At 38.6% G+C, this 26,460-nt stretch overlaps 1 protein-coding gene across 1 annotated transcript; it reads right to left on the bottom strand.

Moving 5' to 3' along the window:
* Positions 1–305: 305 nt before the first annotated feature.
* Positions 306–25,125, bottom strand: aldh7a1 (aldehyde dehydrogenase 7 family member A1). Its single transcript, NM_001016377.2, has 18 exons — positions 24,960–25,125; positions 23,420–23,473; positions 22,479–22,544; positions 21,654–21,734; positions 20,068–20,191; positions 18,891–19,023; positions 16,566–16,610; positions 14,143–14,220; positions 12,760–12,857; positions 12,412–12,453; positions 11,820–11,914; positions 11,500–11,584; positions 9,035–9,141; positions 8,013–8,129; positions 6,554–6,651; positions 3,941–4,014; positions 2,771–2,846; positions 306–764 (listed from the first exon to the last, which is right to left on the bottom strand). Exons 1-18 carry the CDS (start codon positions 25,065–25,067, stop codon positions 710–712), a joined length of 1,536 nt encoding a protein of 511 aa, NP_001016377.1. The 5' UTR covers positions 25,068–25,125; the 3' UTR covers positions 306–709.
* Between the last annotated feature and the right edge of the window lie 1,335 nt (positions 25,126–26,460).

The raw sequence follows: 26,460 nt of genomic DNA, 5'->3' as shown, positions 1-26,460 counted from the left end.
CTGTATGTTGATTGTATAATCTTTCTATTGTACAAGGCTGCAGGATATTTTGGTGCTAAGTTGTTATTCATAATAATAAATATAAAACATATAGGCAATAGCAACAATCAGATGTTTGGTCATCTGGTTGAAACCAATAAATGCCACCTGCTGATTGGTTGCTGTGAGATTCTAGATTGCATCCAGACTTTGCAACCTTTATTACATTGCAGCTTTCATAGAACCTAGCCAAACTACTTATAAATCTATTTTTCATCACGTCATATTGACTTTACATACTAAGCAACTTATTTAGCATGAAAAAACACTGTTTAATTATTTTTTATTAAAAGTTTTGCAAAATACAGTTTCAGAAAAAACCTAAAGGCTGTTTTCTAAGATGGTGGCTTACCTAGATACTGAGCAGTTAAACATTTATAATCACGGGTTTAGCAAAAGAAAGAAATGGTGCAAACACGACAGGATTCTCATTCATGGAGCTGGCTCAAATATCATATAAGTTTACTTTCTTCTTTAGCAAATGAGACTTTTGCATTCTCATGGCTGGGATATCAGTCAAGAAAGTGCAGATAAGTGCTTACAAGTGTTTACCAATTTTTCCTCTAAAAAATGAATGACTGTAACAAGAGCAGATAATTTGTGTAAATGGCTTCTTCCATCAGTGGTTTCCGAGATGTTTGCCATGCATTGAATGTCATCCTAAGGTTGTTCACTGGAATTTTATACCCTGTGCCAGTGGCAAGTCCTTGCTGTAATTGATGGTACTGAAAGAAAACGAGGTACTGATCATTTTCTGGATTTAGGAACACAGGGCACACATCCAAGAACAATAATAAAAGCCTTTCCGATGTATCATTGATTATAATCTTGTTGTTATTACACTAAAGCTGAGCTAGGAATTATTATGGGGCTGCACAAAATGACACGCTGCTGCCTGAATTACATAAACCTCTGGGGCATAATAGAACTTTTACTGCAAGGAGGCCAATGCTAATTACTCATTTTTTTTCTTTGACCCAGGCACAAGTGCATTTATAGATTAAACACAGGTTTCAGTGCAAACAACATGGTAAACTGTGCCTGTTTTTTGCACTTTACACCCAGCCCTGCACTTACTAAATGACTGGTTTGTGTGCTAGACTTTCCACATATTTATATACTGATGGGTCAGGCTGTATTTATGAACAGACCTGACTTATCAAGTGATGCTTTTCATTATTTCATTACAACAAACCAACCCTCACAAGGTCTAACTTTGCTGTAGATAAAAGGTAACTTGCCAAAAATAAGCTGAAATGAGGGTGCTAAAACAGTCACACATGTAGAAAGCTAGCAGCAGAGTTCGAGATTCACTGAAAGAATATCATCTACAAGTAAGACAGAAAGTGATACTTATTCTGCAATAGGGTTGTTTTTTATGTATTATTATTTCTATTTACTAGTCTAACCTTTTCTAGAAAGCATACAAAATATTAAAAGTATCAGTGCTGATCCCAAGCCATAACCAAGTCAATGAACGCATTCTTTATTACAAATATGTTCATTGCCCCATGCATCTATATGAATGTTGTACAGAATACACTTAAGGCAAAGCCCCTGGCCATGATTTGTGGATAATTTGAGGTAATGCCCGACTTGCTTCATAGCTCAGAAATATTAGCATGCATCATTTAGATCTGACTGGTATCACTTATCATTCTGCAGTCAAGAGATAGTATACAATCTGCATACCATTAGACTATTAGTATATTGTATGTTTTAGTATCAGCACACAAAAAGCCATATTTGTTGCTAAAAGCTACTGTGTCATAAATAAGTAGTTACATAACTAACCTCTCATGCACTTTTATGATTGTGTATCTGCCCACAATTTAATAATGTTTCTTTTTCTTTAGAGTCAAATAATATCAATAAGTTAAAATGCTTTGGCAGGCTGAGCCCTAGTACTGTCATTCAGAAACTTTTTTTGCAGTGATACTATGGATCAACTCACTGGTCTGAAATGCCAAGGTTGAAATCTTTCTTTTAAGCAACTGCAGCTATGAGAGAATTATAGTGCAGAACAGTATATTAAGTATAATGAGGATTAAGGACAGTGCTAAAAGTGGGCAGATGAGAAGAGATAAGCTCAGATAAGATAGACATATGCAGGCAGAATTAAGGGTAGAAAAAAGTAATCTTCTTTTGTGTAATTCTACATCATGGAAAGATATAGGACTTTAAATACCAAAATTGTAAAAAAAACAAAAAACAAAACAAACTATATATCAAATATGAATTAACTTACAACTGTTTTGAAAAAGTTCTTACATCCAAAATGCCCCAATACCAAAGATTGCTCATTTTAAAATTAAAAATCCACTGCAATACAATGTCTGATTTGCATTCTGCCCCAGAAATAAGCTAACTTTAACCTGCAAGGCCAAAAATGCCAACAGTAAGTTGCCCTCAGAAAATAAAATACTATGGAAAGTATACCGTTTTATCAGAATGGGTAAATAAGTAGTTTGAAGTAGAAATACCTAATTGCAAATCTTTAGCAGTTTTTAGATTAAACAAAACCCAATAATGCCATAAATCACTTTGCAGAGATTTGTTTCACTTTGACATGAATCCGATTTTCCGATGTTCAATAGAAGAGAAATTAGATCCACTCAAATACAATTTTTTAGGACAATATGACAAGATTTAAAAAAACAAAACACAACACTAATAAAAAGATAGACAGACAAACAGACAGATAGCCTGCTCTAGCTTTTCTCATACTTACCAGGTAGACCTTCTCATATAATGTTTCCAGGAGTCACTGCCAGATTCTCTCCCACCTCCTGTGTGTTTTTCACCTCCTAGTAAATAAAAATAAAGTTTGAATTATGCACCCACAGCTTTAATAACCCACTATATATTAAAACAGGACTACATTTATAAGCTTCTTTGACTTGTTGTACATAGCTAAGAACTAGATGTTCCCATGCAGATATTATCTAAGCCTTACATTGCCTATTGAAATTACTTTCCAGTTAACTATACATTTAAAAAACATATTTTAATCTCTCTCCAAAAGTTTGGAATTTGGAGTGTTTTATCAAACATTATCAAGGATTTTTCATGTTTTACTGAAGGGACCCAGGTTTAACCTGGCAGTTGGCTTTACAACCTTTTAATTGCTTTTCTTACTTTATGATGAAATTTCGCTGTACTCAAGGGGGATTATGGAAACAATGGGGGGGGGGGGGGGCAATTTTGAGGGCCACTAACAGTCTGCACAATTAGCAATATCCAGTTTAGTTCAGCTGAGACTTCAGATTTACTTGTAACGGCTAATATTGCACTCTTCATTTCTAAGAGTTACCATTGCTCTTGAGAATAAATTAGGCTCAGGAAGAAATGCGATTTAAAAAATCCAGTTGAAGAAATGCTTATGTTACATTTCTAAAAATCTTTTCATGTTACAGCATGCCTTAAGGGTTTATGTAAAACTAAGGGCAAACCCATGGAAACCAATTAGCACATTGGTTTAACCTTTACACATTTGGCAGACATCCTTAAATGATGCCTTCTTTATTCTATTTTAGTTTTACATACAGCTGGAATCCCTGCTGCTGCCAGCTACCAGCAACTCTTTCTTCTAAAATATTTCTAGGGAGCACATTAACAAATTGCAGGGGTCAGGAACTCTAGAATCCACAGAACCAGGGGATCTCTGGGGTTGCTGCTTGCTTGGCAGTCAGTCAAATTGCCCCGAGTGCAACTGGTATGAAGTGTGAAATTCTGTGCAAAAAACTCTCTTCTGAATTTCCTAGCAAACTGCATTCTGTATCTGACTTCACTTTGGATATTGCAATAGGAATCTCCACATTCCTCAAAGCAATGTTTATAGTAAGAATAGGCCTGTCCCTCAAAACTAATACTTTAGAACAGTAATTATATAGCCACATACCAAAAGCTCCTCCAATTTCAGCTCCACTGGTAGGAATGTTCACATTCACCAAGCCACAGTCTGAACCCTTTGGCCTAAAAAGGAAGCACATAAATAGTCCAAAAGATGGACAGGCAACCTCAGCAGTATTTTTGAATGGAGCGAGAAGTGTTATGCAAGGAAGGGAAGACATGGGCAAGGTGACACCTGAATTCCATGTGAATAAATTTAAATAGAATAAGGGTTTGCACACAAAAGACGCAAGCACAGTGGTAGTATTAAAAAAGTAGTTAGCCTTTATATAATATGCAGAAAATCAATTTTAATTTACAAAATTACAGAAAATAACACATAAAATTGTAAAGTAATACATACCACAAAAATTGAAGATTCCCTTTGAGAAAGTCTTTCTGCTGAAACATTGGGGTAATTCTCATCTTTGGCAAGTGTATCCGCTTAACTGTGTGTCTCTTTTTGCCTGTGCATATTTTTGTGGTATGTATAACTTTCCAATTTTATGTTTTATTTTATTAAAATTAATTGTTGTTTAACTTTCTGCATATTATATAAAGGATTATATAATACTACCACTGTGCTTGTGTTTTTTGTGTGCAAACCCTTATTCTATTCACAATTATTGTCCCTGGTACCCTATATGGGGGGTACAAATTGTTTTTTTTTTTTGCACCAAATACCGATATTGTATTTTGTGATTGTGAAGTGAGTGCCCTCCATTTATCTACAGTTGCAAGAAAAAATATGTGAACCCTTTGGAATTATATGTCATATTATATGTCATTGGTCATGAAATGTGATCTGATCTTTATCTAAGTCACAACAATAGACAATCACAGTCTGCTTAAACTAATACCACACAAATAATTAAATGTTTCCATGTTTTTATTGAACACACCATGTAAACATTCACAGTGCAAGTGGAAAAAGTATGTGAACCCCTAGACTAATGACATCTCCAAGAGCTAATTGGAGTGAGGTGTCAGCCAACTAGAGTCCAATCAATGAGATGAGATTGGAGGTGCTGGTTACAGCTGCCCTGCCCTATAAAAAACACACACCAGTTTTGGGTTATCTTTTCCCAAGAAGCATTGCCTGATGTGAAGGATGCCTTACACAAGAGAGCTCTCAGAAGACCTACGATTAAGAATGGTTGACTTGCATAAAGCTGGAAAAGGTTATAAAAGTATCTCCAAATGCCTTGCTGTTCAAACTAAGACAAACTGTCTATAAATGGAGAAAGTTCAGCACTGCTGCTATTCTCCCTAGGAGTGGCCATCCTGTAAAGATGACTGCAAGAACACAGCACAGAATGCTCAATGGAGGTGAAGAAGAATCCTAGAGTGTCAGCTAAAGACTTACAAAAGTGTCTGGCATCTGCTAACATCCCTGTTAGTGCATCTACAACACGTAAAACACCAAACAAAAATGGATTTCATGGGAGGATACCATAGAGGAAGCCACTGCTGTCCAAAAAAAAACATTGCTGCACGTTTAAAGTTTGCAAAGGAGCACCTGGATATTCCACAGCAGTACTGGCAAAATATTCTGTGGACAGATGAAACCAAAGTTGAGTTGTTTGGAAGAAACACAACACTATGGGTGGAGAAAAAGGGGCACAGCACACCAACATCAAAACCTCACCCCAAATGTGAAGTATGGTGGTGGGGGCATCATGGTTTGGGGCTGCTTTGCTGCGTCAGGGCCTGGACGGATTGCTATCATCGAAGGAAAAATTCATTCCCAATTTTATCAAGACATTTTGCAGGAGAACCACCAGGTCCACCAGCTGAAGCTCAGCAGAAGATGGGTGTTGCAACAGGACAACAACCCAAAGTATAAAAGTAAATCAACAACAGAATGGCTTAAACAGAAGAAAATACCCCTTCTGGAGAGGCCCAGTTAAAGTCCTGACCTCAACCCGATTGAGATGCTGTGGCATGACCTCAAGAAAGCGATTTACACCAGACATCCCAAGAATATTGCTGAACTGAAACAGTTCTGTAAAGAGGAATGGTCAAGAATTACTCCTGACTGTTGTGCATGTCTGATCTGCACCTACAGGAAACGTTTGGTTGAAATTATTGCTGCCAAAAGGAGGTTCAACCAGTTTAAATCCAAGGGTTCACATACTTTTTCCACCTGCACTGTGAATGTTTACATGGTGTGTTCAATAAAAACATGGAAACATTTAATTATTTGTGTGGTATTAGTTTAAGCAGACTGCGATTGTCTATTGTTGTGACTTAGAAAAAGATCAGATCACATTTCATGACCAATTTTACATCAATCTGAAAATAGATGTAATGACAATAGTCCTGTAGCCTACTGCTTTTTGTATAATGTTCCCTAACAATTTAAGCTCTGAAAATAATTTGTATAAAAAGCTTGAAGACTAGTAGTACAGCTGTAAATCCCCCCTGCTGTGATGTCCATCTTTTTATAACTAAGTCAGTTTAGTTAAGCCTTGGGTTTTGCCACCAATGTTTGATAAATATGTGTTACTAGGAAACAAACGGCCTTGTGTAGGCCTCATAAGGACTATGTAAAGGTTTAAGGTAGTAAGGGTAAATTGGACAGAGTAACAATATGGGCATATATAACATTTTAGGTATATACCCAAGCCAGCGGAAAATCCTTCCAAGATCCTTAGTAAAGATGCTGCTTGAAAGGCCCTGTTTCACCTCATTATTCCATGCAAAAGCTTCTTCTTCAGTCTGAAAAATAAAGGTCATTTGAATTTGAAAAATTGCTGATAACTGCGTGAATATGAAGAAAGAAATGTGTAGCTGCTAAGGCACTATTACTTGGGTTTCCTAAAGGTAGAGCCTGAGTTAGTAATCAGTAGATCACAGCTGCCCAGCAAAATTGCATCACACTTGAACCAGTAGACCTGGATGCAAAAACCTCTCACCCCTGCATTGTACTATGCATTCTGCACTCAAACAGCTAATGATCATTTACTGGGCATGAGAACCTGTCACAAGTTAGACCCAGTCATCAGGTATTTTTTCTAAATATATAAGATTTGTGGTATGGTATTCCTTATCCAGAAGGCTCCAAATTATGAGAAGGACATCTCCTATAGAGTCCTTTTTAAGCAAATCATTTTAATTTTTTTTATTGATTTCCTTTTTTCTCTGTAATAAACATTACCTTATACTTGATGGTAACTAAGCTTCATGAATCCAAAACTGGTGGCAATTTAAATTTATTTAATGTTTAAATTATTTTTTAGTAGACTTGATTCATCAAATCACAAGTTTGAATCCCGAATGGGAAAAATTCGGATTGGATACAATAATTTCTGAAGATCGCAAATATCACAAAAAAATCGTATTAGTCACGATAATATCATATTAGCGATCCGAAATTTTCGTACCAAACGATTGTAAACAGCGGGAAAACCTTTCCGACTTTAATCCTTCAGTGCAAGATTTTGGAAGCCTCCCATAGGAATCAATGGCACTCTGCAGCTCCAACCTGGCCCAAGGAAAGTCTCCCATAGGGCTCAATGGCACTCTGCAGCTCCAACCTGGCCCAAGGAAAGTCTCCCATAGGACTCAATGGCACTCTGCAGCTCCAACCTGGCCCAAGGAAAGTCTCCCATAGGGCTCAATGACACTCTGCAGCTCCAACCTGGCCCAAGGAAAGTCTCCCATAGGGCTCAATGGCACTCTGCAGCTCCAACCTGGCCCAAGGAAAGTCTCCCATAGGACTCAGTGGCACTCTGCAGCTCCAACCTGGCCCAAGGAAAGTCACGATACCAAAGCTTGAATGAATCCGACATTTTCGTACTCGGCGCAACAATATGATTTTGTCGCAAGTACAAAAAGTCGTGCAAGCTACGAAAAAGTCGCCGAAAATATGCACGGAGCATTCGTGGATTAGTAAATGTGGCCCTTAAGGTATGGAGATCCAAATTATGGAAAGATTCTTCATCTGGAGAACCCCAGGTCCCAAGCATTCTGGATAATAGATTTGATACCTGTGTTTATATTTGGCATTTGTAGCATTTAAATTAATGTATAGTGATATACATTTAAATATCTATATTTAATACTTTAGAGCACCTTACCTTAAATTTAATCACGTACAGTATTGGAGCAAAAGTCTCTTTGTGAACAATAGCGGCGTCATGAGCCAGTCCAGTCATAATAGTTGGCTCAACAAAATTCCCTGGGCGATCTATTACCTAAATAAAATAATAATGACAATTATATGTATTGTTCAATCAAAAAACAAACCAGAGGACTAGTGATGAGCAAATCTCTTCTGCTTTGCTTTACCATAAAATTTGCGAAACGCATTTGTTGCACCCAGCTGGCTTGGCCCACCTTCAAATAATAGTAATAGTGGTAGTAACAACAGTTATACAAATCATAGTAATAATAGTAAAACTAATAGTAATACTATTAATAGTAGTAATAGCACCTGTTGCAATTGTAGTAATAAAAATAGTAATAGTGATAGTACAGGTATGGGATTCATTATCTGGAAAACCATTATCCAGAAAGCTCCAAATTATGGAAAGCCTGTCTCCCATAGACTCCATACTAATCAAATAATTCAGAATTTTAAAATTGATTTCCTTTTTCTCAGTAATAATAAAACAGTGCTTTGTAATTGATCCCAACTAAGATATAATGAATACTTATTAGATGCAGAACAATCCTATTGGGTTTAATTAATGTTTTATTGATTTTTTTGTAGACTTAAAGTACAGAAATCCAAATTAGAGAATGAGAGGCTGGAATATGAATAGGAAAGGACCCGAATAGAAAAAAAAGTTATAAAAAGTAACAATAAAACTGCAGCCTCACAGAGCAATTGTTTTTTGGCTGCTGGGGTCAATGACCCTCATTTTAAAGCTGCAAAGAGTTAGAAGAAGGCGGCAAATAGTTCAAAAACTATAAAAAAAAAAAAATAATGAAGACCAATTCGAAAGTTGCATAGAATTGGCCATTCTGTAACATACTAAAAGGTAACTTACAGGTGAACTACCCCTTTAATAGTAAATGGGAAACTGTATCTTTTACATACACACAGGTCAGATTTGTTTCTCGCACGCAGTCTATGAGAAAGAACAATTAGACGTACCTTGCCACCACACACAACTGTACCCCCTTCACATTTTGCTTGTTCAACAGCAGAGAGATACATTTCCACTGCCTGCTTAGTGTGTAGAGGACCGCAAAGTGTGTCAGCTGAGGGGATAGAACAGACAATAATCATTACTTAATTATTTGCAAATATCCAGAATATGCATGTGTAATATTTATGGATTGCTGACCAGCTAATACATCAGCAAAACAAAATAGAGGATAAAGGCACTATAATCGATCAGAAGTCCCTCTTCCATGCTTCCTAGGTTAAATCTTAGGCCTCTGGCACATGATTTGACTGGCACAGTGCTCAAGCAAAGAACCGCAGTGGTTAAAACACTTAAAAACAACTTTTTCCATAGCAAATAATGGGAACCCTTTGCCGGCAGACAATGGTATACGGTATGTGGGTACAGTTTGCCACATTTCCACACCAGAACCCAATAGGGGGGCCATATACCATTGTGTGTGCCATAGGCTTTATGGAAAACCCTCTGAAAGCACAATGCACAACCCTATGCATCTGTGGATGGCTATAGCAGGAGCAAGCTAACTGGGTGCACAATGTACAGAAGGACACAGGGCAAGATATACATGTGGTTAGTATTACCACCACTTAAAGGGGTTGTTCACCTCCAGGCAGCTGCCCATGTCAGTAAATTATCATCTTTAAGATACATACTTCAGCTGCGCGTCATGGACACTATCTTAAAAACAGTTTATTTAAAAAAATAAAGAACATTTTTACGGTTCAAATTCAGGCAGTTGTCTGAAGGCGAACAAACCCTTTAATTTTAATAAAAAATAACATTTACAAAGGTCGAGTCATTTTCAAGAAAATGTAGAGAAAAAAAAAAAGCACCCAACTGAAGTACAGTAGAATTGGTGGGTCCAAAAAACACAATGTAACAGTAATAGGTTAATACTATCCCGGTACCGAGGGCCATAACTTTTCTGGTTATGGTAGAGGGCAGATAATAGAAGCCAGTTTTAACCACTCCCTTTTTAAAACCCATTTTATCACAAGCACTTTTAAAAGAATATCCACATTAATGTTGATAGTACACCAAAAAAAAAAAAAACGTGGGATATCACCCTTCACTCACTCAGATGCTAACAAACTCCCAGAACAAACCCTTGCCAGGCTTACCTCCCACCGGCAGCTTGGGGCAGGCAGGCAGGGCGAGTATGGCGCACACAGGCCGCATAGGGCAGGCAGGGCGAGTATGGCACACACAGGCAGCATAGGGCATGCAGAGTATGGCACACACAGGCAGCATAGGGCATGCAGAGTATGGCACGCACATGTAACATAGGACAGGCAGAGTATGGCACACAGACAGCATAGGACAGGCAGGGCAGGGTGAGTATTGCACACACATGCAGCACAGGGCAGGCAGAGAATGGCACACAGAAAGGGTAGAGCAGGGCAGTGACACAATTCCAGACCTTCTTCTACAGTCTGTCTGAGGTATACTAAGTCTGAGGCCTTATACATGTGAACAATACAGAAGCTTACAGCCTGAATCTGAGGTGTGAACAATGCAGGGACCAGTTAATATCAGTACTGATACCATTTTAAGTTTACACACAGATGGGGGGGGGGGCCTGGGCCGCCAGTTGGAAAGCACTGGGCTAATAAATAGGTGGGTTTTTGTACAACAGCTCTGCCATTAGTGGGCAGAGAATCTGAAAGCTGCCGTTTGCTTATTAATCAATAAGCTATTCTTTATTATCGCCTGTTTAAGTAACACACAACCCCCATTTCCAAAACATTTGGGACACTGTAAAATATAAATAAAAAAAATAAAAAAAAAAGAGTACTGGATGTTTTGCAAAACATTTTAACCACAAATAGTAAAAAGAGAAAATATCAAATTTTGTAACTGAGAAATGTTTTGTTTTTTGAAAAATTCACATTTTAGTTTAAATTTGATGCAGCAACATGCATTAAAAAAAGCGAAACGTTGCCCCATTGGTGCCTGATAAAGGATTTCAGCTGCTTAACAGTTCAGAATCTTCTTTGTTTTAGCTTTAAACAACTTTATCAGACTCTTGAAATGTGTTGCTTGCATCAAATTCAGTAAGCATATACTGTATTTTTCAAAGAACTATAACATTTCTCAGTTTCAACATTTGATATGTTGTCTTTGTACTATTTGCAATTGGACATAGGGTTTAAATAATTTGCAAATCATCCCATTCTGTTTATTTACACTGTGTCTCAACTCTTTTGGAAATGGGGTTGTACTATGTACAGAACGCTTTTTCTGGTATACACAGCTTTAGCTCAAATACGGAATAGTTGTCTCTTGTAGAAGCAATAGAGCTTTAGATTTGCCTGCTTCTTGCCCAGTCGAACCAAATGCTGTCTTTGCTCCATCACAGGCACAACAACTTGTCAAATGGTTCTCCTATAGGTAAAAAACAGTATTCACAAAATAAAAGAAAGCCACTTACGCGCACAAGGATCTCCAATTCGCACCTGTGCATAAGCTTTAGAGAGCTTTTCCACAATTTCATCATGAATGCTTTCATGTAAAAACTAAACAGAACAGGAAAATATACATTTTATATTTCAGGATGGGTAATAAATCGCTTGAAGCTTCAAACATTAACTCTCATTCCCAGTCAATAATAATAATAATGATAACAGGCCAGGATATACAGGCATGTGAACTGATGCAATGTAATACACCTTGCTAACAGAAAAAAAATAACCTTCTATGTGAATATTATTAAAGTTTTATTCCATTTCTGGACAAGCAAGAAATCCTTACCAGCCTTCTGGCAGTAGTGCATCTCTGGCCTGCTGTGCCCACAGCAGCAAACAGAACAGAAGGAGTTACTAGGCTAAGATCAGCATCCTCGAACACTGGGAATTTAAAAGGGGAGAGAGAAATAAAGCCTTGAGCAATTTTTGGTGTTTTTAATCCCTCAAGTCAAGCAGTCACATGGTCAAAATTTGCCCCTGTTCAGCAACCAGTATTTAGCTTTAATTGGTCTATGAATGCAAATGCCTGGCTATTTGCCATGATATTTTTAGCTGCTACAGTAAAGCAGACACAAGGCATAAAGGCAAGGAATATGGGGATGCTACACAGATATTGCCAAAATGCTTGTTGCCTATACCATAAGGGTTCTGCTTCAATTCTTAAATAATTGTTTTAGAGACATTTAGAGCTCTATGGGAATAGAATGCTGCCCTCAAAACAAAAAGTTTACAAACTGGTATTAAGTTTTTTTCTAAGTAGACACACAGTAAACATTACAACTTAATACATTGCTGCCATTGTGCAGTAACTTGGAACTTTCCTCATAGCCTAAAACATAAGTAATAAGAGATGCCCTAAGTCACAGGTGCATCCTTACCTATAATGGCATTGTTTCCACCCAGTTCCAGTAACTTGCGTCCTTGGAATAAGAAGAATACATTTGTTCAAGGCAGAGAAACAAAAATCAAAAAGGTATTAATTTTTGTAAGCAGAACCAGATATTTGGGCCATATCCAATGTGTGCAATGTATTGAAATATGATTAAAAACAACCACAAAGCAGCAAAAAGATTTCTCAACTTGCTATGAAACCAAAACGTTCTACATTAAGAACCTGAACACAAACACATAATGAGAGAGTACATAAAAGGAAAAAAATAAAAGTTTCTTTACATTCTTTACACCATAAGAAATAAAGTCAATGTATGGAGCTTCTTGAAACTCACCAAACCTTTCTTGAACTTTAAGTGCCACCTGCTTGCCAACATTTGTGCTGCCAGTAAATGACACCAGATCTACTCTTTCATCCTTTGCTATGGCATTGCTAAGAATAAGAAAAGAACAATAATCAATTTGAAGTTACTTGATAATGCTTAAAATAATGCTAACACATTTATATATAATACTAACACATAGACCAATATGCCCTATTCCGTGCCTTCCACTTGCATCTGCATTAGCATGCGTCTGTGCTGACTGACAATGCATTGGCCTGGGTGCAAGCACGTAACAGATTTCAGCATGAAAATGCATATGTTCACGTTTCCAAACCAAAATTGCTCCATGCATCAGTGCATATGCAAGGGGCGCTTATATGCAGGCCATGAAACAGCCCATTGTGGCACTAGCCTTAGGGCCATGGCCCTCGTGGAGGGGGCGGTTAAATCTAGGCGCTCTCGCCAGTGGGAAGGCATATGCTGCGCTTTGTTTTTCAAAGTCATCTGAAGTTTCCTTCTGAGGATATCCAAAGTTTCCTCCTGCAGCAACGGGTATGCCTTCCCACTGACAATTCACTTTATTGCTGGTGGGAAGGCTTTTTGTGAGATTAGTAGCCTGCAGTTTGCTATGAATGAACCACGAGAGACTAATCTCCCTGTGGCCAATGGCCCTTACTGTCCATGCCTGTAGTTATCTCCTGCCCATAGTGCCCATATTTCGGCATCTAAATGACCCACAAGTTAGGGGGTATGCCTGCTCTGGATTCAGGGATGCTAAAAGCAGGCAGCATTGCATTTAAACAAAAGTGAAACACAAAGAGCTATGCCAGAAGTGATGACCTAAGCAAAGTGCAAACAAACAGGGCATTTTTAACAAATAAGGTTCCTTATTGTCATCAAATTCCACTGCTGCCATCCTTCTTTTTTCAAAGTAAGGTTATTTATTGGATTCAGCAGTTACTAACGTACACATACCAATGGTTGAAAATCAAAATTTCGACTAATAATAAAATAATACAACTATATTCCTGGTGTGACTAAGTGTGCTGAAAATAAAGGTCAATATGTGTAATGTGAATATAATGTTAACATTTCTGACTCCTGGCAGGTATGTGCTACAGTTTTTGTTTGTGCTTATGTTGAACACCAGATTGCAGAGTCCTTATCTGTGTTTAGTTATTATATATAAATGATAATGTAGTGAGCACAATGAGTAATACATTTCTTATAAATAAAAACAAGAGTAACGGTTTCACGTGTGTAAATATTAAGATTGATTAATTCAGGAGTAATACATAATAGAAAAAAACAATGAAATCCCATTAGTCAATTTAGGTACCAGCATAATAAACTTGTCTAACAGTCTCTTTAAATTTGTCCTTGTGAACTTACCCAATGTCTGCACCACCACAAGTCAAGGAACAGATAGCACCGGGCAATTTGTTATCTTCAAATACTTGTGCAACGATTCTGTCAATGACAGACAAAATAAGAGCTGTACATTCCAAAACAGACTAAATTTTTGCACATGCCTAAACACCCAGGTCCACTAAGGGCTGTGGCAGACTGGGAGACTAGTCGCCCGCGACAAATCTCCCTTTGTCGCGGGCAACTAATCTCCCCGAATTTTCCCCACTGGTGAAAATGTAAATCGGAGATTACTCGCCCGCGACAAGGGAGATTTGTCGCAGGCGACTAGTCTGCCACAGCCCTAAGGGGATTGCAATAGGGTTAGATTATGGTGAGGTATGTTTAGGGTGTAAAATACCAGGGTTGCTTTGAGGTGGGCCCAGCCCTCAGCAAAGACCTCATCAGTTGTCCTCCACAGACCAACATTTTTTTTTTTTAAAAAAAAGAGAACGACCCTCAAGCAAATGAACTTGAAGCCAATAAGGCAAGCAGTGAAGAAATAGTCGGTGCTTACTGCCCTATTAACAAGTGTTACTCTGGATCAACATGGGAACAGATTCTACATATACCACATTTTTTTAGAAAGATATAAGGTGTGAATTTTATGCCATGGCAAGAAAATAATGGTGGCAATAGGGATTTTTTTTTTTTGTTTACATGCCATTTTTAAATGAATACTTCAAAAAAAAATTACACTAGAGTAAATGGCATTAGGGGTAAGAATTAGACATGAATGTTCTTACAGTGGAGGAAATAATTATTTGACCCCTCACTGATTTTGTAAATTTGTCCAATGACAAAGAAATGAAAAGTCTCAGAACAGTATCATTTCAATGGTAGGTTTATTTTAACAGTGGCAGATAGCACATCAAAAGGAAAATCGAAAAAATAACTTTAAATAAAAGATAGCAACTGATTTGCATTTCATTGAGTGAAATAAGTTTTTGAACCCCTACCAACCATTAAGAGTTCTGGCTCCCACAGAGTGGTTAGACACTTCTACTCAATTAGTCAACCTCATTAAGGACACCTGTCTTAACTAGTCACCTGTATAAAAAACACCTGTCCACAGAATCAATCAATCAAGCAGACTCCAAACTCTCCAACATGGGAAAGACCAAAGAGCTGTCCAAGGATGTCAGAGACAAAATTGTAGACCTGCACAAGGCTGGAATGGGCTACAAAACCATTAGCAAGAAGCTGGGAGAGAAGGTGACAACTGTTGGTGCGATTGTTCGAAAATGGAAGGAGCACAAAATGACCATCAATCGACCTCGCTCTGGGGCTCCATGCAAGATCTCACCTCGTGGGGTGTCAATGATTCTGAGAAAGGTGAAAAAGCATCCTAGAACTACACGGGAGGAGTTAGTTAATGACCTCAAATTAGCAGGGACCACAGTCACCAAAAAAACCATTGGAAACACATTACACCGCAATGGATTAAAATCCTGCAGGGCTCGCAAGGTCCCCCTGCTCAAGAAGGCACATGTGCAGGCCCGTCTGAAGTTTGCCAATGAACACCTGAATGATTCTGTGAGTGACTGGGAGAAGGTGCTGTGGTCTGATGAGACCAAAATAGAGCTCTTTGGCATTCACTCAACTCGCTGTGTTTGGAGGAAGAAAAATGCTGCCTATGACCCCCAAAACACCGTCCCCACCGTCAAGCATGGGGGTGGAAACATTTTGCTTTGGGGGTGTTTTTCTGCTAAGGGCACAGGACAACTTATTCGCATTAACGGGAAAATGGACGGAGCCATGTATCGTGAAATCCTGAACGACAACCTCCTTCCCTCTGCCAGGAAACTGAAAATGGATCGTGGATGGGTGTTCCAGCACGACAATGACCCAAAACATACAGCAAAGGCAACAAAGGAGTGGCTCAAGAAGAAGCACATTAAGGTCATGGAGTGGCCTAGTCAGTCTCCGGACCTTAATCCAATAGAAAACCTATGGAGGGAGCTCAAGCTCAGAGTCGCACAGAGACAGCCTCGAAACCTTAGGGATTTAGAGATGATCTGCAAAGAGGAGTGGACCAACATTCCTCCTAAAATGTGCGCAAACTTGCTCATCAATTACAAGAAATGTTTGACCTCTGTGCTTGCAAACAAGGGTTTTTCCACTAAGTATTAAGTCTTTTTTTGTTAGAGGGTTCAAAAACTTATTTCACTCAATGAAATGCAAATCAGTTGCTATCTTTTATTTAAAGTTATTTTTTCGATTTTCCTTTTGATGTGCTATCTGCCACTGTTAAAATAAACCTACCATTGAAATGATACTGTTCTGAGACTTTTCATTTCTTTGTCATTGGACAAACTTACAAAATCAGTGAGGGGTCAAATAATTATTTCCTCCACTGTATGTGCTTCAGATGACGAATAGGAAAGAAACTCATATGATCAACTTACTTTGTCACAGCAACACTAGTAAGGGATGTGGTTGGAGCTCCTTTCCTATAACGAACAAAATCAAAACATTTTGCTTCAAGGAAAATCCCAGCCTTTGGTGATGTTTGGGTTATTTAAAAACAAAACACATTTTGTAGATATGTCACTAAGGTTCATTTTAAAGGAGACATATACAATAATTTTTCACTTTATCTTAAAAAGCAGCTAACACAGTAAAATTGAATACAATAAAGTTTATTTTCTACCTACTCTTCAAGAAGGCTGTTAAATCCTTGCTGAAACGCTGCAGCCCCTCCCATCCACAGGGCTTCCGGCCAGAAGAAAGTCTCTGTCTTCAGCTAGGGCCACCGGCCCCAGCTTCTTTCCCATAGAGACGCTGCAGCCACTGAGAGAGGAGTGGGCGTGAGACGTGGGCGGGGACTTTGGTGATGTCATTTCCCCGACCACGTCAGTCACGCTGGGGTCCTGCTCTCTTGTGCTGCTCCCGGCCCCGCCCAGCCCTCCTGACTAGAGCTGTTCAGTTAGCTGTGACTGTGACTCATCCTGGTAAGTCTGTAAGCCTCTTCACTCTCTTTATTGAAAAATAATATTTTGCCAAATAAAAAAAAATGTTTTTCATACTAAAGGAGTCAAATCTGTTCATTCTATAGACTGTACCTAATGAAAATTTGTACTTTGACACCTAAACTGGCTGTTTTTTGGTATTTTCCCCTGCAACAACTCCCTGCAACTTTTACTTTGACACCTAAACTGGGTTTTTTTTTGCATTTTCTTCTGCAACAACTCCCTGCAACTTGTAAAGATCAGGCAGCAGCACAGGACAGCTATGTGCAGACTGGTAACAGATACACAGGCAGGGGGGTGGGAGGGGTTTCCCTGCTACAGCAGAGTTCAGCCTGTCAGTCAGTGCTGTGACCATTTCCTGTGGGAGAATGAAGAGACACTCCCACCTCTCATTTCAGTTTAGCTTCAGAGGAGTGAAGATCTCTCTGCAGCTCTGATATAAAAACGATTTTAGCAGGTAAAATGCATTCAAATCGTTTTTTTTCTGCAAGATTCCATAGATTGAAGAAAGATGAATCATATAACTGAATATGAAGGTGATATGAAATGTCTCCTTTAATATTCTCCTACTATTCTGCTTTTTTCATAGGACAGTCGACTTCCCATAAACAAAAGTTTTCTTGTCTATTGGAAAAGAATTAGTGCAACTTATCACATAGCCTAAGGCTAATGTCAGGGGGGACGCATTCTATGTTGGTATATATATGCCAGCCAAGAAAACGACTGTGTATCAACAGCCTAAGGGCTAAGACAGACAGGGCAATTCGTCGCTGCAATTTTTAAAAATCCAATTGTGGCAACTAATCACAGCAACAGCGAGCTCTATGTCTGCATGGGTACTAGTCGCCTTCATTTTAGCTAGCTCGCGATTAGTAACTGACTTTTTAAAAAAAAGCTACAACTAAATCGACTCGATTAGTCTTTGCACTAAAAGGACAACAATGTAAATCCAAGGGGGGAGTGTGGTGAAGTATTAAAGGACAATGAAAGGTTAATATAAATTAAAAGTAAGTTGAAAGGCATTCTTTTTAAAGGGGAACTATCGCGAAATTAATAATTCTTTAAATGAATAATTATATTAAGTTATTAAAGTTCCTAAATATAATGTGTTACACAATTTATACAGTTTTTAAAATATTTCAGTATTTATAGTAGTCCCACAGTAAGCTACTCCTCTCCTAACTGGCCTCTGGCCAGCTCTGAAGTCGGGGTCGGGTTAATTTGCATATCAAGTCTGACCTTACTCTCATTGGTTGTTCTGCTGTCCATCATGATCGTTTAATTGAATGCCAGTAACTTTCACATGACATCCCTTTAAAATCAGCATAGGTAGTAGGATGACATCACTGAAATCTCTCTTCCCTTCCTGTAGGTGCCAGCGGCAGCCTTCCTATTCTCTGAGCATGTGTGTAACTTGATCCTGTCTCCTGTTCTGAGCTACACATGCCCACCAGCCAATCAGAAGCGGATCTGGCAGAGGGGAGGGGGGGAGGGAATGAAACACATGTGCAGTATGAAGCAAGGAGGGAAAGGAAGGGAGAATACCTTTTTAGAGATGGCTGCCTGTTCTAGAAAATGCCTGTTCTAGAGTAAGTGTGACTGAGTAAATATTTGATTAGGTGAGCCAAAAGTGTGGCGTTTTTACTAAATAGGAGGACTATTGGGCAGTATGCTTTTTAAATTTTGACTTGCATTCTCCTTTAAGACTACTTGACTTACATACACTTGACTAGAAGCAAGTTTTATTCTAAACATACTTACCATAAACAGACATTTCCACAGATAAGTGCAAGTGCGTTGTTCCAGCCGTATACAGCAACAGGAAAATTGAAGGCGGTAATTATACCCACCAAACCCACTGGATTCCACTGTTCAATAAGAGCATGCCCAGGTCCTACAGAAACAGATTACAAAGCCCACCACAATAGATTACACTAATTATTCAGGCCATCATGTACCCTATCCTATAACACTACACTGCAAAATCCTGTGAGAATCAGCATTGACAAAATCTAAGAAGCAAGAATATTTTATCTCTATGTACAGATTATGTCTCTAGATCAATGCCCTCTAAATGCATGTACAGTGGCTTGCAAAAAATGCAGTTATTTATTTGTAAAAAATGTTTGGAATCATGTATGATTTTCGTTCCACTTCTCACGTGTACACCACTTTGTATTGGTCTTTGACGTGGAATTCCAATAAAATTGATTCATGTTTGTGGCTGTAATGTGACAAAATGTGGAAAAGTTCAAGGGGGCCGAATACTTTTGCAAGCCACTGTAGTAAGGTTCAAGACCCTCTTTGAGGTTCAACATTTGGCCCCTCTTTAGTCCATTTTGTCAGATATATTTGAAAACATTGTAGAAGTCATTCAGCAATGTCTTGGCTACTTATGATGTTACTGAGAAAATCATGTTTTGTAGCAATGTTGCAGACAATAAATTAGTGCTGGGCGGTATACCGGTATAAACCGAACACCGTTTTTTTAAAAAAAAATGATATAAATTTTTAACGTACCGGCAATGCACGCCTCCTGGCAATTTTTCTTAGTATTTCCGGGTTGCGCGCGTGACGTCATCGCGCACACTCTACAAAAGCGCCGTCGCTAGGACGCATCACTCAGAGTCGGATACCAACGTGAGCTGTCGGGGGTGCCTGGCCAGTAATTTATATTTATGTGAAGGGGATGGGGGGGGTGTTTGGGGTGGCGGGGGTGGTGTTTGGGCTGGCGGGGGGGGGTGTTTGGGGTGGTCACCTAATCATGCATGGGGAAAAAAAAATACCGTCAAATACCGTGATACCGATATAATTTTGAAAAATACCGTGATATAAATTTTTGGTCATACCGCCCAGCACTACAATAAATAAATGTGTATAGTTTTTGAGCATTTTTATTTCCTGAAGGTACAAGCCTTGTAAACAATGCTCCACTTACTTTCTGAAGGCAGTATGGGTCCTCCAATTATACGAGAAAGCCCTACAGCATAATCACAGATATCTACGTATTCCTGGACTTCTCCAACTCCTTCAACTAATATCTTTCCCATCTCTAAGGATTCCTTAAATGAAGAGAAAGACCAGATTTCAATATCTTATTTCCACAGGAGAGACATATAAAAACAAGGCGTTTGGGTTTGGTATTCTACTGTTCATTTTACAAAATGGATGTTTTGGTTACTCTAGCTAGCTGATGAGGCCAAAGACTTTATTAACCTTTCCAAGCTTACTTGGATTAAACTTTGCTTTACGAAAACAAGGAAGCAAATTTGTGCTGATGTACGCATACTAAAGGCAAAATGTCATCTTGTGAATAATCAATGTTTAACAGATAACAATGGGAAGGATTTGCTTACTGTACACAGATAATCCATTTTTGCAATTTTCTATTCTTGTAATATTGGAGCTTCCAAGTTGCAAATTTGCATAGGCAACAATGAAAAATATAAATATTTTCTTTAAATTCATAAAGCAAATCGATAAAAATATTCTCTAAATTATGCTTTTCACCTAATTGTAAAAGCCTTTACTCACTATTTTATATTAAGCAGGTTCACTAAAGTTCTTTCTAGATCTATACAAAATTGTCCTAACATCTGATGAAATCTGATGTAGAACAGGACAGCCTTCTTATCAGACAATTTCAGAGGCTGTGTACATATAACTCTCCTCTGTGATGTAATGTCAGTCTAAAAACAACAAACTCACCCCTATATTCCTGCTGTTTAAAGATCACTAGTAAGCACAGCACCCTGAATACCTGCTCACACAAACAGACTGCTAGCAAGTATTATTCTACACTGCCCTGAAAACCTTCTAGAATACCCAACCAAAGTGACTCTATTAGGGATTTAGTGGGAACCACAAAGGACATTTCAGTAATTAAGCAGGTTCAGATAGAAAGGCCTGCTACATTATACATCCTGCCCTGCAGCTAATTACCTTAACTGACCAAGGTTTCCTAGACCTACATCATTAAATGTCCAGAGCATAATAACTGCAAGAGAATTAATCTCCAAAAATGTTGTGTAAATATTTCTTAAATTTAACTGGTACAGTAGATCCCCACTAGAGGTTGTAAAACCACAGGGATTACGGTTAGCTCCCAGAGAAAAAGGACTGCAGAATTAAAGGCAGCTATCTGTGGCAACCTAGTTGGGAAGCTCTGTATCTCTTGTTTTCACAAAAGCATACATTTCTCCCACTAAATTATAATATTTAAAAGTACAGAAATACAAATATAATATTGTACTACTGTCAACAGTGCTGGGGCAAAAAGCTCAGCCCCACCAACCCCCCACTAGTGCCAACACCAATTGCCTCCTTGCTCCTTGTCTGGATGCAAAGGGCTGGAGTTAGAGAAGGCAGCAGAGGTATATGCCTAGAGTCCTAGTGCCTCTGTTTTATCCTAGGCAAGTGCCTCTGCTACCTACCACTAGTACTGTCCCTGTAAATAATATTGTTATGTGTCAGACATTTATAACACACCTCTTTCATGTTATTAGGAAGAATTTTGAATCATACCAAGTGTCCAAGTAGTTTTATCTTTTTCCTCAGCGCATCCCCAATTTGTCTCACAATTTCCCCACGCTTTGGTGCTGGGATCTGGAAGAAAAATATAAAGTTTAATAAATAATACTATATTAAAAAAGTAATGAGATGTTAAGAAATAGCTTAGCTTATTATAGACACGCCCATTTGGGAGACAGAGCTTACAAAAAGCCAAATGTATGGGGCAGGCACCTGCAATCTATATTCCACAGGTAGTGATCTGTTGATCATGTAGATTTTTAAATGTTTGCTATGATCATTAATTTAATTTAAATTTAATTACAGCAAAAAATCTAATCAGTGAAAAATTAAGTTGGTTTGATGCAAAATGGCACTGCCATATTTCAGCGCTTTCTGGATAAAGGGAGTTTCTTAAGAAAACATCCAGTAATAATTATCTAGGTGCAAGGTACACAGGCTCAGATTCAGTTTGTCATTTTGCCCACTTATAATTAGACTGCCTGATCACATGGGCATATGTAGTGGAGGAAAAAGCATCCTAGGTCCTGTCAGATCACAGCTTGTCTGTCCAAACTGAATGTTTTATCTGTTAGTTCGTCATCTCAGCAGATGGATGGGGTATTGACAGATTCACCTGATAGAACAGGTTAGGTGTCTCCACATCAAGGGACCCAAAGGAAGCCAAAAGGGGGTGCACAGTGGGTCATACAGACAATGGTTCCCTATAAGTGAAGTTATCCCAATTCCTCACTGATAAGTTTCGCAGTGTACTTACAGAACTCTGATGTGCAAGTATGTGTTTAACAATTACCTTCAAATAAAAATACTACTACTTACATCTGCCCAGATCTTCCATGCTTCTTTAGCTTTATTAACAGTTTCATTGTATTCATCCAGTGTGGCCTAATGGTAAACAGAAATCATTACAAATAGGAATTTTAAAGGTAACAAAAACCTAATGAATTACTTTATTGTCCATCTACTCTTTGAATAGATCCACAATGTGTCAGATTTGCCTATTTGACGTGACCATTGAACAAATGGATGATTAGTTCATGAATTTGCTTTCGGTTGCATTGAATGGATTTGGCCTTGAATGCCGAGTAGTAGATTAAGGCAGCCAGCAGTGCAGGTAAAAGCACACAGGATCGTAAACAAAGAGTTCATATTGTGCATATTAAAAAGCTGTAGACAGTGGTCATGGCTAAAGCATCTAAGGGGCTGAACACCAGAAAAACAAAATAACCCAGAAAATAAAATGTAGGTTTGCCTTAAACAGTGTTATGTTGTCAGGGTGAAGCAACATTATAGAGTCAGATGGGGTAAGAGAACCTTACAGACCCAGTATTTATAATGTGGCTTGTGATCAGAAGTTAGCACAAGGAATAAATAGGACATTACGCATACAGGTATGGGACCTGTTATCCAGAATTCTCGAGACCTGGAGTTTTCTGAAGAAAAGATCACATACCTGTACACCCTTTTTTAAAATAGGAGGTGTTCTATTAACATATAAAAGGCATGAAGCCGCAGACCAAATGCATTTATATAGGTCACTGAACTTGGAGGTGTCAATATTTTTTATAACACATAGGTTTTAGCACATATAACATTACTAAGAACTAATTATAATTTATGACTTCACTAAGCACTGAATATAAAGATATAAATTACAGGATATTCATGGCTCTTCTGTATTGAACTATTGTATTACAATATAATATAATATAATGATGAAGATACATTTAAAAAAGATCATTAAGAACAAATTATAATACCTGTTTAACTCTAGCTATTGGTGCATTGTTCCCAGGGCAGTAAGATGTCACAACCTGTGAAAAATAAATGACAAGTTTACAAAAACCAAAAAACACTTCAGATTATCTTTTTTTTTTTTTTTTAAAGGTTAATGCGTTTTTGTTGATATGATGGCTAATTCAAGGTTCTTTGACTTAAAATCAGTGGGAAGCAGCAGTGTTGAATGTGGCAAGAATAGTCCCTTGTGCCAACAGTCAAGGTGCATATATGTGTCACCATGCCAGGGGTAGTTTTGTGCAGACAGATAGACATATTATGGACAGGCATTAATATCTTGTGTTTCATTGCTTAGAAAAGATTCCTTAAGTTTGGTACTCAAGCAGCCAGACGATAAACATTGACAGTTTAAAGGGCAGAGGTTTTTAAGTGCTAAGTTCAAAGTCAGGCAAGGATTGGCAAACCAGGTATGCTGTCAGAGAGGTTGCTGACGCAAGATTCCATAAACCTTTTGGGCATGTGGGCAGCTGTACTTAAAATGTCAGAACTGCAAATGTTCATGCACCCAATAAACAGCTAATAGCAAGCTATAAGATATATAAACATGGCCATAAGCGTTACCCACCTACATTCAAGGCAGATAAAAAGCATTCACCCCAAAATATCAAACCAATTTTACACCTTGGGAACAGGTACATTTAGGACTATGATACATTGGTCTTATTCCAACTAGGAACACCTGAAACTCTCATTGCCTAACTCTCATTAGTAAGAAAAATGAATGATAGCACTTTTCAGCCTAAAAACATAGTCAAGCGAAAGGGAGGTCACCATCAAGATTTCTCCTTCACCTGAAATACACCAGTGGAGAATATACTCTGTGTGTGCGCATCAGCTTTATAGTTGATGTCAAAACAGTGCAGCCCTGGGACACAGGGAAAAGATTCACTAATATACGTCTGAATTAAATGCATATATTAGAAAAGAAATATATTCATTTTGATAGTGTGCATTAGGGTAATATGCTGAATGGATAAACATTTGTACCGAGTCCAGTCAGTGCACATATGTCCTATAAAATAATTGGTCCAAATTTGGCAAAACTGTTACTGCATTGCACATGTGCTGCATATACTAATTGTATTGCAAATAAAAGTATTTCTATAACAGTGGCTGATTAAGGTGCACTGCTCACAATTAGCACTCACTGTTCACAGATTATTTAGGATTAAATCCTGCACACTTGTGTCTGTAATAGTTGGACACACATTGCTTTTCCAAGGTCACATGCTATCGAATTCCCTTTCCAGGATCACAAGCGGAGAGACAGTAGCTGCTGGGCTGCTATTTTATTCCATGTGTTCTGTAGAATTCTCATAGCAGGGGAAGTTCTTGTGAGACACAAAGCATTGCACGTAGATAATGTGCAAGAAATCTGATCCGAAAAAAGTAACAGCAATCAGTGCCTCTTATACTGGCAGCAATCTGTGTAACGTGGTTTGAGGCCTCACAAAACATCTGATACCAAATTTAGTGATGACAGTGTGGGTGTTTTTAACATACCTCTCCTTTTCCTCCCCATGTACCATTGTAAACTCCTTCATTGTCCTCCTTCAAGCCCAGTTCTTTCAGCCATGAATACTCAGGTTGGTTAATTAACAGAGAGGACATAGCCGCTGACTGTCTGCAGCAGGAAGCAAAAATTTTCCTTTTCAGCACAAAATGTCTGTATAATGGGAAGGATAGCTGCAGCATGGTGAAGGCACACAGGGATATGCAGCTGGCTAATGAAAGCACTAACAGTCAGACCCACCCCCCGCTTCCTGACATTCTGATTGGCTGCTGGAGGACTCAGCCTACATGAGTTCACGCTGCATGTACACATCACTTGTTGGAGATTGACTGACTCGCAGCCTGCACAGCTAGAATGGGCAGTGCCACCTGCTGCAGGGAAAGCAGACAGGGCACCATAAACTTTATTTTGTATGGAACCCATATAGCAATAGGGGAAACATACAAACTCCTTGCAGACAACCCCCTGAATAGTATCAAACCTAAGAATAACCACTGCAGCAGCATGATTGATATGTGTTATTAATGGATTTTCTGGAATAAGGCATATCAAGGCATTATGTCAAATTTTTAGGGAGAAGACATATCAAAGCACATATTTCCAGCTCTGCAGGTGGGTAGCACAATGTTTGTAAGTGGCCCTGCTCACTAAAATGGTAAGTGCCGGTGCCAGTGAACTCCTAGGTCAGACAATTATTACTCTGAAGTTTTACAGTGAATGGAACTGCTAGATCCAGTTAATTACAATTACAGTCAAAAGAGGGGCAGTTGTGATAACAGAGGTTAGCAGTCCAGGTGGCCAGATAATACATAGGGGCATATTTATTATAGTGCATAAGCCAACATCACTGGTGATATTGCTCATAGCAACCAATCAGAAATTACAGTTGAACGGTCACCTAGAAGTTAGAAAATAAAAACAAAAAGATCTGATTGGTTGCTATGGGCAACATCGCCAGTAATGTTGGCTTAAATACTATAATACATTTTCCCCATAGACTTGCTGTAGTACAGGGGTTGCTAATAAGGTTGCTACCTGGCTGGTATTTTCCTGGCCTGGCCGGTAAAAATAATGCTTGGTGCCAATGATATTAATCGAGAAGATAAAAACTATAGGAGGGCCAGAATTTTTTTTCCAGAAAACATGGCAAGCCTAGTTGCAAATGAACCCAGAATGTAAAATTGCTTGACCTTCAGGACCTAAGAAATAAATATTTTTAAACAATTTCACAGTCTGACAGGTGGGCAAGCACACAAATTAGCACTTAAGGCTGATGCCACACGAGGCGTAGGGCTGATATTTTCGGCAAGCGGAAAAACGCTTGGCGAAAATTCAGCCCTACGCCTGCTACTTGTGCCTGCACCCGAATGAATGGAATACGCTGTATCGGCTATATATCGGCTACATGTGCCTGCACCCGAGCGTATCCCATTCATTCGGGTGCAGGCACAAGTAGCAGGCGTAGGGCTGGATTTTCGCCAAGCGTTTTTC

This window comes from Xenopus tropicalis, chromosome 1 (assembly GCF_000004195.4).
Source record: "Xenopus tropicalis strain Nigerian chromosome 1, UCB_Xtro_10.0, whole genome shotgun sequence".
Classification (NCBI taxonomy): Eukaryota; Metazoa; Chordata; class Amphibia; order Anura; family Pipidae; genus Xenopus; species Xenopus tropicalis.
Note: the sequence above shows the minus strand (reverse complement) of the source record. Positions and strands in the feature narration are given on the sequence as shown.